The sequence below is a fragment of the Taurulus bubalis genome, assembly GCF_910589615.1.
Source record: "Taurulus bubalis genome assembly, chromosome: 13".
Taxonomy (NCBI): domain Eukaryota; kingdom Metazoa; phylum Chordata; class Actinopteri; order Perciformes; family Cottidae; genus Taurulus; species Taurulus bubalis.
The window spans coordinates 7,226,481-7,237,743 of NC_136601.1; the positions used below are offsets into that span (position 1 = coordinate 7,226,481).

The window sequence follows — 11,263 nt, forward strand, 5'->3', positions numbered from 1 at the left end:
CAGGTTATGCTTTTCATTGATATTTATTTTGTGCTTCTTTAGAGTCATCACGTCTTCACTAAAGGTTTTGTCTACTCGTTCTGTCGCTGTGTGTTTTTGATATTGGGATGATTTAACTTGCTCGCTCAAAATGACTGATGCAATAGTTAAATGTCTCCCTGAAGCATACTTCACAGAGTCGAACAGTGTTGCAGGTATTGAACCTGTGACCTTTCTTCAAAAGGACATTTGATTTAACTGATGCCACCCTGCAGAGCGCTTCATCTCTAGATGGGTGCAGGGCTGAAAGCCGAGTATCACCAGAAAATATTACAAAAGTTGTTTGTTTTTATTTCAGAGGACGAGGACCACATAAATAAATATCAGTATGCCCTTTAAGCAGATTACTCTAAAGCACACATATTTCAGTGGTCTGCTTCAAACTGTGGAATTCTCTCCAGATTCCTTATTTAAAGGGTGGTATTAATATTTTTCCATTCAAGAAAATGTATTAAAAAAAGCTACCAATGAGATTTAAAAAAAAGCTTTGATTGGTAGATCATGACTTTGAAGTGAACTCACTGAAGTTTTGCTTAGTCCTGTGAGGATCTATTTTACAACTCTGGAAAGTTAACTTAGTTTAGATGATCATTATGCAAACGGTTGAATGAAACGTTTCACATTGCGTCTCCCCTGGTGTACTTTTCTCTGTGTTCTCATGTGATTCGTTGGCTGTTTTCCCTCCTGGTCCTTTTTAGTTTGATCTTTCTCTCTCATAGCGCACTGCCTCAACTTTCTCTGTTTCCCTTCTAACAATGTGCCTCATTGTTGAGCAGGAGGCTGTCAAGCATGATATCTGGGATTAAGACGCATAGTCAGACAGAAAGAAACACAGGCAGAGCTTTTCTAGACCGTTCCATTACTCGCCAAATCCTCACCACGGAGACCGTTTTAGGGTCAGTTTTCATGGCAGACAAGATGCTGGTTCGGGAACATTGAGTTCCCTTATCTCAGTGTCATTGTCCTCATCCGTCTGAGTCTGGCAGTAACAAGACAACCCTTGTTTAATAGGTGTATGCACTAGGGTTCTGCGCTATTTAGGCTCCCAAATCATGGGCCGTAGTAATCATAGTACAATATTCAAACAGTATGCAGTAGTACAGTTTTTTTAAATATCCATTCAGTTACAACATTATCTGGTTTATGGTACCTTTTTTGGTTTCAATAGTTAGGGCACTGGCCCAATATAAGGATTCCAGCTCCAACAGTGGGATTTTCTCTAGCTTCTAAAGAGGCTTAGGACCTAGCAGTGCCAGTTCAGTTGGTTTTTTGGAAAGAATAGGGGCTAAAGAATGCCTTTAGAGGACTCTGCAATCTGTACAAACATGTAGGACTTCTGAAACGCCCGTTTAATAACCTTAAGTAATAAGACAACCTGAAAATGAAGTTCAGCACTTCAGCCAGCAACAAAAATAAATGAGGTTAAATGCTTTCTTTATGTTTCAGAGGATTTACCGTATTTGTTCCTAAAAGGGCAACATGGCATAAGAGGACAAATTCATTTCAGGGATAGAAAAGGTCAAATACAATCAGCATATCATTGGGAGGTTTGACTCGGCTTCAGTGAAATCTGCCTTCATGTGGGCAGAACGGTCTATCCTGTCATATTGGTTGTGTACAAGTGAGTCATACAAATGTATGGGTCAATCTATGAAAGTGGCCAGTGTCTGGTGAAGCTTACTCTAATGGTTTTGGTTCAACTGAAAAATTAGGTGACGGGCAGTTCAGGACCATTTAAGGCAGCTCCTGATTCTTCCGTCGTCCCACTGCTGCCTGTGCTCTGAAAAGTTAAAAAGACCAATGTGTTTTTTTCCCAATAGCTTCTGTGTGGCACCAACACTGCGGAGGTTTAAGTCCCATACAGAGCCATCCGTTACAGAAATGCATGGGTTAATATGTAACCTTGAACTTCTGCTTGGAATTATATGTGATGTATTACATAAAGAGCTTTTAGATAAAAAGCACCTATATGGTCGTCACTAAAAAATTAAAACATTTTGAAAGAGCATTTGGCACAGAGTCACAGCTGGCACTGAGCTGAATCCACTAAAAGCTGTAACTCCGAATAATTATAGTCCCACCAAAGCAGCAATACAATAGTGGTGGTTTAATCGTGTACTTAAAAGGTCATGACAAGGATTTAGGTTGTTTATTAACCAAACATTTTAAAAGCCAGAGGTCATTTTCATACTGAATCAAAAATGTTGGACTGAATGAAAGGAAAGGTAAATGATTAATGATTTGTTTCACCCCAACCCCCCTTTGTATCCAAAATAGTTAGAATAACCTTCCTTGTATCTGCCTTGTTTGGAGCATTGCACAGACTGTAGTTTTTAAGGATTACACCTTTCATCGCACAGGATTTTATTTCCACATGCTGGTTGCCAAAACTCTCAAAAATGCTTGTTGTTGGCTCAAATTAAACCATTTTTGCAGAGATGGCTGCTTCTAACGGGAAGGAGCAAATCCGTTATCCTTTGAAAGCTGTTTGGCGAGAGAGGCAGACAGTAAAGAGGGGAAAAGACATGCAGGGAAAGTTAAAGAGTGCTTTATAACTCAGTATGTTTCCTCAATGGCAATCCCTATTGCGCTTCATGTAGAGGTGAAGCCGACCGCCTCAGAAGGGTGGATGGCTGGTGTAGCGTGCAGAATAGCGATGAATGAAAGGGAAGAAAAAGGAGAAGTAAAAGGACGGAGCTGAAAAGCAAGAATAAAAGAATTGTTGCGTAAGGAAACCTGACAAGACCCATCCAGGCTCAACCAGGTGCATGTGTACATATTGTTTAATGGTTCATTAAATCAATCATTCAGACAAACAAACTCATTGCACTTCATTGAACACTTCTGCAATGTGTTGGACAAATGAAAGTAAACATTTCAAAGTCAAACAACTGTAAGTCTGGTTGGAAAGCATTTCATGGAATTGGATTGAGCATCAAACTCGGTATTGAAACCAAACCCTTTTAGGCCTCTTCTCAAAGCTGTCCAGTTTAAATAAATAAAATAATGTATTGATCTGACGATGTCCGAAAAAAACAGGTGTTCACGATGTTCAGGTAAAAAAAAAAGAAAAACAGCGAGGAATAAACACACTGTTCATTTATTGATTAATTTATTTTTGTGGACACTAGCTTTCAAAACCTTTAAATTATAATAACTTAAAATTCAAGTAAACCAAAATTATTTTGTTTCCTCAATAAATGTTTTTTTCCTTCTCCCTCACATTCGCCCTGCCTTCGCCATCTCTTTAATTTTTCAGTGTCTTTCTGACTTCAGAACACTCTCAAAAAGCAGAACTGTGTTTTTCCTATTTAAAGACCAGCTACACACCCAAAAAAAACCCATTCACCCTTTCATCCCATCTCGCATATAAATTGACTGAAATTCCTTATTAACAATCTAATTAGAACGCTAAAACAATGTGTGGAGTATGTAACCAACTGTATGAGAACTGCATATTGCCAGTGAAATATTACAATATTTAAACGTGCATCCAACCGGCAAGGAGGCTCTCAGGAAGTGACGTGTCAATTAGGGTTCAGTGCTTCCGAAAAGAAACGCACTACTGATAACGCTGTACCGTCACAGTCAGCTCTGTTATCAACGTTTTGCACTGTTCGAGCTGTTAGCACCGTTAGCTGCGAGCCGCCACGCGGCCATATTGTGAGCCGCGTGGAGGTGATCCCTCAAACAGAGAAATGCTCTGAATTAAAAATTCAGCTCTTTTAAGACAAAGACACACACACACACACACACGCACACTTGCCAACAGTTAACAGGTTAATGTCCCCAGATTCAAAGTGGCAGTTTGCACACATTTTCTCGGGCATGCACAGACATGCCGGACGCACATGCACAGCTTTCTGGCCCAACCGGTGTGTGTTTAATTATTGTGTTGGGCCTCAGCCCGCAGCAGACCCTTGGACAACGTGACATCTCAAGCCTCGGGTAGGAAGATGAGATTAAAGAGATAAATAGAAAGGGCAGAGTAGAAGGATAACAACGAAGGGAAGGGAAAATGATGTAGAAAGACTTGAGGGGGAACTCAGAAAAAACTCTAAATGAGAAGAAAAGAGGACCTCGAGTTCTGAATTAACATGGCTTCAACTTTCCTCAACCAGTTACAGGTTTTAATTGGTTTGATCCTGATACAAATATTAATGTGAAGGCTGGCTTTTTATGCTGATCGCTTTATTTTCTTTGTGCAAGCCTTCCCCTCCGTTTGTGTTTCATTGGTCATCCGCGTTCAATTCTGCGTGTGGTTAAGTAATCATGTGTTAATTATTCCTTATTTATTATTATAATTAAGCAGTCAATGCTGTGTTGATTTTCTGTTGGACAAAGTCTCTCTTTGTCTGTTTAAACAAACGGTCTAATCCGTCGTCATGATGGAGTTAACTGCTGCATTGAAGAGGTGCTGGTATGCCCTTATGTGATTAACTGTGGTACACACGTCACGTTGGAGTGAGTGTCTTTGTTTGCAGTACCCATTTTATAAATCTTATTTTGATTAATGAGAAGTAAAAAGTACATTTTGTATTATTGCTCAGTGCAAAGGTATTTATAGCACATTACTAAGTATGGCAAGCTAAACCTGTTTTTTTGCCTTCAATACTTTCTATTTCTTTCTCATACTGAATTAATATGAACAATTGTGAGAATCTGTACCAGAATTGATAAGATCTAAGTGATACTCAGTTTTATCCAAAACAGCTGTTGTTGTTGCTGCTGCAAATGTAGTATGCATCTCTTCATATGCACCATAATACATATAATAATAATAATAATAATAATAATAATAATAGTAATACATTCTAGCAAACACTTGATCTCAGTTGTTGAGAGCAGCACATATAAAAGCTGTAGATATGTTACAGCTTGAAACAATGTTGCATTATATTCCAATAGAAAGTAGCTCTACATATGATTGTAAACATATCAGAGATTGTTACTTACCAGATCCCATCTTTTTCTCTCACCCCATCTCTTTTCTCCTCTCACTTACCTCTCTCTCTCTCTCTCTCTCTCTCTCTCTCTCTCTCTCTCTCTCTCTCTCTCTCTCTCTCTCTCTCTCTCTCTCTCTCTCTCTCTCTCGGTTCCTCCTTTATTGTAGCTAGAAGTGGATCCTGCAAGAGGGATTAGCGGTCCGTCAATGAGGAACTACCGGCTCATCTTCTGCCACAACCTGAAGCAGCCATAGATGGTTTGGTGGTTCTCTGGCTAAGGGAGGAGAAGATTGGACACACTTTAACTGCTACACGGTGAGTTCACACACACACACACACACACACACACACACACACACACACACACACACACACACACACACACACACACACACACACACACACACACACACACACACACACACACACACACACACACACACACACTCACACACTCTCTCACACACACACACACGCAGGTACATTAGTTGCTGGACCAAGGACCAATTCATTTCAAAACAATGAATGGACGAGACACACATAGCACATTTTTGTAATACTATAGTACTCACGTTTTAAGACTTATGTAGAGACTGTCACTTTAACCATTTGAGCTAACATTTTCCTCACAGACTGAAAAAAACAAGTTTCAACCCAAAGTATCCACTTCCTCCTCCTAATACAGAATAATAGGTACACTCTAATACAGGCAGTTGTTAAACTTGAGTATTTTATGCAATTTGATTCTGGACATGGTAATGCTTTGAGTAAACACACTGAATGTACAAGAATACCAATATTTTAAATACATAAAACCCATTTAGCAGCCTGGAATCCCAGAGCTTTTTCCCCTGTCATTTACCCTCTACAACTTCCTAGTTAGCGGCTCACTACATGTTTTGAAAGTGACACGATGCAATAAGCTGTGAATAACCTCTAAGAGTGTTTTCTTGGAGGATTCACCCCTCTGTTGGCCCATCTAAAGAGTACAAAAGAAAATCACAGTCCATTCTTCCCCCCCCCCTCATATTTCAAAACAATACAGTGGTGCTTATTTTCTTGAGGAAACCAACTTTGACCAAATGTCAGCAAGACAAACTGGCACACAGAGAGCCAAGAGTTCACTGTGTAATTTGGTTAACTCGAAGTTCAGTAGCTACAAACGATACAAATGTGCCAGAGAATGTTATTTTCTGTTAACAATTTTAATTCAAAATTGCACTCGTTTGCATTGTGATACATCTGTGAGCTCTGTATCTGAGGCCTATCAGCGAAACTTGGCCACAAAATGACAACTGATTCAGCACATTGTTGTATGTAATGTATTGTAAGTGTAAATATTTGAAAAACATTTTGTTATAACACAACAAGTTTAACAAGTCAGCACATCTTCACACTGAATGTCATGTAATAATAAAACATAAAAACATGGCGACGTTCCTCCTCTCCCGATGGGTAGACTGGACTCCATCTGCCACCGTTTGCGTTCACATTACTCACCGACCGGCCATCATCAAAGACCAACTTTGTGCAGAAATTGTTGTTGCATATTCTTGCTTGCTTTGCATTGATTTCCATCCCATTGTCTGACTCAGGCATTCACAGCATTACCTTTGCATGGAAACTCAGGACTCTTTCATGATGCCAAATACTGTAGGCATGAGAATTTAATTTAAGTAATGACCTTCAAATGATGATTATGTAACAAGTGTAAAAAAAACTGACTCTCAACATCATGGAATTGTGCTTATGTAATTTAAAACATCCTCTGTGGGAGTAAATAGTTTTAAGACGTTGATAGAATACTACTTTATACTGGGGAATGTTCTGCTTTAAGTACAGATCATCATACCTGTCTGACAGCAACACCACCACTCTATTACTTTACCTCAATACATCAGTTTTATTATCTTACTGCCACAGCTCCTTTAATGCAGGGATACATTCAGCCTAAGTTTTGTAACATTTTGTCGACCCACAGGCGGGTCCTTGAAACATGTCTTTGAGGCTTGTTATGAAATGAATTTAAGCCACCTTTGGTCTAAATTCCTCGCTTTGGAAACACTGATTGGACTTTCGCCAGACACAGAATTCACTAGAATACACACTCTTGCTCTTCACCTCCACCTGTCCTTGGTCTCATCACAGCTTCGGATGCCATTCAGGATATTTAGTCTTCCAGAAACATGTTTCCCAGCTACATTTAGGAAAGAAATCCTATTTCACCGTCCTAACTTAGGGATTTCTAAAGGACGGGATAGACCCTGTCCTGAATTCGAATTGAATTGAATTTGATTGAAGTGCTCCTCACGGCTCTGAGGAGGCCTGCACTTGTTTTTTTTTTAGCCAACCAATATTTCTTGGTTTTAATTTTTTAGAGCAGATATGTTGCTCTTGCTGCTGTCCATTCTCTCCTCTCTCCTTTGTTTGTTTGATATCAGGAGGGGAGGTTCACAAACATGTAACACCAGCCACTCCCACATGTTTCAGTGTGCTGTGCTCCTTTTGTTTGTGCAATTCTTCTTATCTCCTTTGATCTCTCCATCTATCAGTGATTTTCTCCACTCTTTGACAGCGTGTCTACGACTAACGATATAAATAATGTTTTAAGCCGAGCTGAATCCTTCACCAAGGCTTTTATTTTGTAAATCATTCCATCCGACTTTTTGTCTAATCTCCCTCTTTCTGCATTTCTCCCCCTTCCCCCTCCCTAAAGACGTGAGGTCTTGGCGGGGCTGTGGTGGTGAGGAGGAGGAGGCGGCCATGAGGAAGAGTGTGTCTCCGTTGCCAGGCAATGAGGGCGGGAGCTCAGCCAGCACTACGCGTGTTTTTGGCGTTCCTTTGGAGGAGGTGACACGCACACACACAATCAGTGGCCACGAGGTTCCTGCACTGGTGAAACACATCGTCGACTACATCGAGGAGCATGGTGAGTGACGGACACACACACACACACACACACACACACACACACACAGACATAAAGTGATGCTTAAACGCCATATTCAAGCCATTTTATATCCAATTCATGACTCGTATGGAAATCGTTTCCATCAAATTAATATTCACTAACCTAAAATATCAACCGATGCTGATGACACCAATGCAACCATTTCAGTACATCTAAATGCCTGATAAACCAATCAAATCTGTGATACAATATATTTGCTTGACTAATACAAACTTGCATGTTTGTGGTGACATATAAGAGAAAAATCAACAGTAAAGGGATTGTGAAATGAAACCAAAAAGCATCGAACAGACACACAGTTACTAAATGAAAAAACACTTTCATTGGACTTATACTTTAACGAGGCATATTTTATCACATTGCTTCTTGCCCATGAAAATGATCAAAGTGGCTACACTCTGAATAAAATAGTTTTTACTTTTAGATTATGGAAAAAAGCAGAACGGTTCTACAAAAATCCTCAAAGACCAAAAATTAAAAATCTTTCTCTGTGGGGATATAATTGCTCATACAAAGAGACGATATTCTGGCCTTAACTGCAGAATATTCTCTTTGTATGAGCAGATCTTTAACATTTCACTGCTCTTCTATTGCACTTTATTAATATGCACCTACATCCCTTCCATGTATTAAGAGCTTACATTGTCTTGTAATAGCCTTCAGTTTAATTTATTGTATTATAGTAACACTGGATTATTTCTCATTCATCTCAGCTTTCGTTCGGAGCGAACATATTTAATGTTTGAATTAAGAAATATGACATTTTGTCTCATTCAAACAAAATGGGAATGATTCTTTAATAGCTTTTAAACTTTATTTAATTAGTCACATAAAATGTGTAGACAGCGCATCTATTGAAATACGGCCTCTGCATTTTACCCATTTTAAGTATTAGGAGCAATTTGAGGTTCAGTGTCTCGCTCAATGACACTTTGACTTAAGGGGCCGGGGACGGAAACATTGGGATTAAGGCACCACAGGCTCTCTACCCCCTGAGTCACAGCAGCTCTTTTAGCCTGTATCTAGTAGATTAAGACTGATCACCTTCATGGAGTTGTTCTGATTTGACTGAAAATGTAAAATCATAGCGACATTTCACATGATTTATGATTGAGATGAGAGAACAGGATTAAGACGAATACCTTCTAAGTACATACTTGCTCAGTTACATCTCATTGCCTTGTTTAACGTTGCAGTATCCCAAGCACGCCCTGCTGCTGTTGACTGCCCTTGCGTCACGATAAACCAAAATATGTCGTTAGTGGAGATCCAGTTTATGTGATAAGATGAACTCTGACTGCACCGGCAGACAGATCCACGGTCCACTTCCTTCTTTATTATATAACAGTCCTCTCAACTGCAGCTCCGCTTGTGGAAACAGATGAGCTTAACAGTGAAGCGAGGAACCTACCAAAGCATTGTCCCTGAGCCTTTCCCACATCCCCCCTGGAGCATTTCTCTTCAAGCCTCGCAGAGCAGGAACTTCAGTCTTATGCCACTGTCTTTGCAGGAGCTGGTTGGCAGTTCAGATATCTTACTTTCAAGGACGAGAGCCTCAGTGATTTTAAAAATCGGAGACTTTTGGAGCCGAATTTAAGTTTTTAAACTAACCAGCCACAGGCCGAATTTATCTGCATTTAGCTGATGATTATACTGGCTACATAACACCATCAGTACCAGTCAATTCGTGTTACATAACTCATTAAGCCCTCGGCCAGATACCTAACCAGTCAATCCTCTCTGACTCAGTTTCTCCGTTTCTCCATGGTTCACATCAGCAACGCGTCCTGAGCACATTTAGATTTGTTTAAGTTCTCCTCTAAATCTCATCATCTCTGGGCCGTGCAAACTTGATTCATTTGTAGAATTGATATACGATGTGTCTCACAGTAGAAGCCGTTTGCTGGCTGTAAAAAATGCCATAAATGGTTGAAAAGTCGTTAAATGGTTCTCATTTACTGAATAAAGGGAAGTATCCTGAGAATCAATGTGGAATTATTGTTGAGATTTAAAGATTACAAGACAGGTCAGTTGGTGAGTTTATCTATAGAAAAGCTATTTCTCAGTCCTCCATTGTGAAATAACAAACAAGATATGTTCTTGTAAAACATATCAAGCCAGTGGGTGCGTATTTTTATTCATTTTTTTTAAACTATTGGAATGAATCTTCACCTCAGTTCCACTCAAGGAACCAGTGAAGCCAGTTGGTGGTTTGAGTGACCCGGGGCCGCTCAACCATGTGAGGTTATGTAATAAGTCTTTAATCCTCCGGACCTCTGTTGGCGCATTAATGAGAGTGGTGCTGCCAGTCCAGAAGTTATTCAGCCTGTGAAAAGGCCTTCATCCCCCCTGTTTTGATTTGTGTGTCTGAGTTTTTAGGAGCAGAGTGTTTTAAAATATGAAGTGAAAAGGTAATATGATGTACGACAGAGATTGGAAATGGAAAGCACTTAGAAGGGGTGTCGGACCAAAGCTGTAGCATCTGTGAAAGATTACATCGTTAATACAATTTGAACAGCTATTTTACTGTGTTAAATAGTGCTGATCAATGTTTCAGTTGAATCATTAATCAACAGTATGGACATTGTGATGTGAACAGGTACATTGTGTTGTAAAATGGAAATGTGTCCCTCAGGACATTTTGTTGATAAGTGAAAAGTGAGTACTGGTTGGGAATGGAGAATAAAATACACCTTGTTGTGAGCAGTTTCATGTAGGAACTATGGTTGAAAGAAAATAGTTTGTATGCAGACCAGTTCTAGTGCAAAACCATGAATTCCTCCGAGGATAGAATGTCCGAAAGTGTGCTTCGTTATCCCCATTTGTACGATTCATCGCATTTTGCCCGGCATAACATTTTTTTTTGCCTTCAGACGTATTCAGACAGCTCTACATACAAACTAGCTTGTTTGACCCACACTGAGCTCCTTTAGGCTCCATTGGTCAACCGTTTTCTTCTGGAGCAGGGAAATTTGGGAAATTTACCCAAAACAGGTCGATCAGCTTTCTCACACTGCAGTCCATTTCCTCTATTGTTGCATAAATCATTTGTCAGGACTAAAGCGAGCCTAGAATAGCAACGAGTTAATGGAACATCCACTTGATTTAAATTTGTGCAAATCCAAGCAGTAGTTGTTATTGTAGCTACCAGCAGAAGTTGTTGTTAACTTCAGAAAACGCAAAAAAAAAGCATTGCAGGAGACTCATGTGACTACACAGTACATAATATGAACATAACATTATACAAATTGAACAGATACCTTATTATATAAAGGAGCAAACACATTAAACTGGCTAAAGTCCCGAC

The 11,263-nt window shown here is 39.7% G+C and overlaps 1 protein-coding gene across 1 annotated transcript in view; it reads left to right on the forward strand.

Moving 5' to 3' along the window:
* Positions 1-11,263, forward strand: part of fam13b (family with sequence similarity 13 member B) — a 65,896-nt gene that overhangs the window by 11,963 nt on the left and 42,670 nt on the right. The window contains 2 exon segments of the mRNA XM_079228272.1: positions 5,153-5,300; positions 7,702-7,914. Of these exon segments, the coding sequence (XP_079084398.1) occupies positions 7,749-7,914 (166 nt within the window). The 5' untranslated portion in view covers positions 5,153-5,300; positions 7,702-7,748.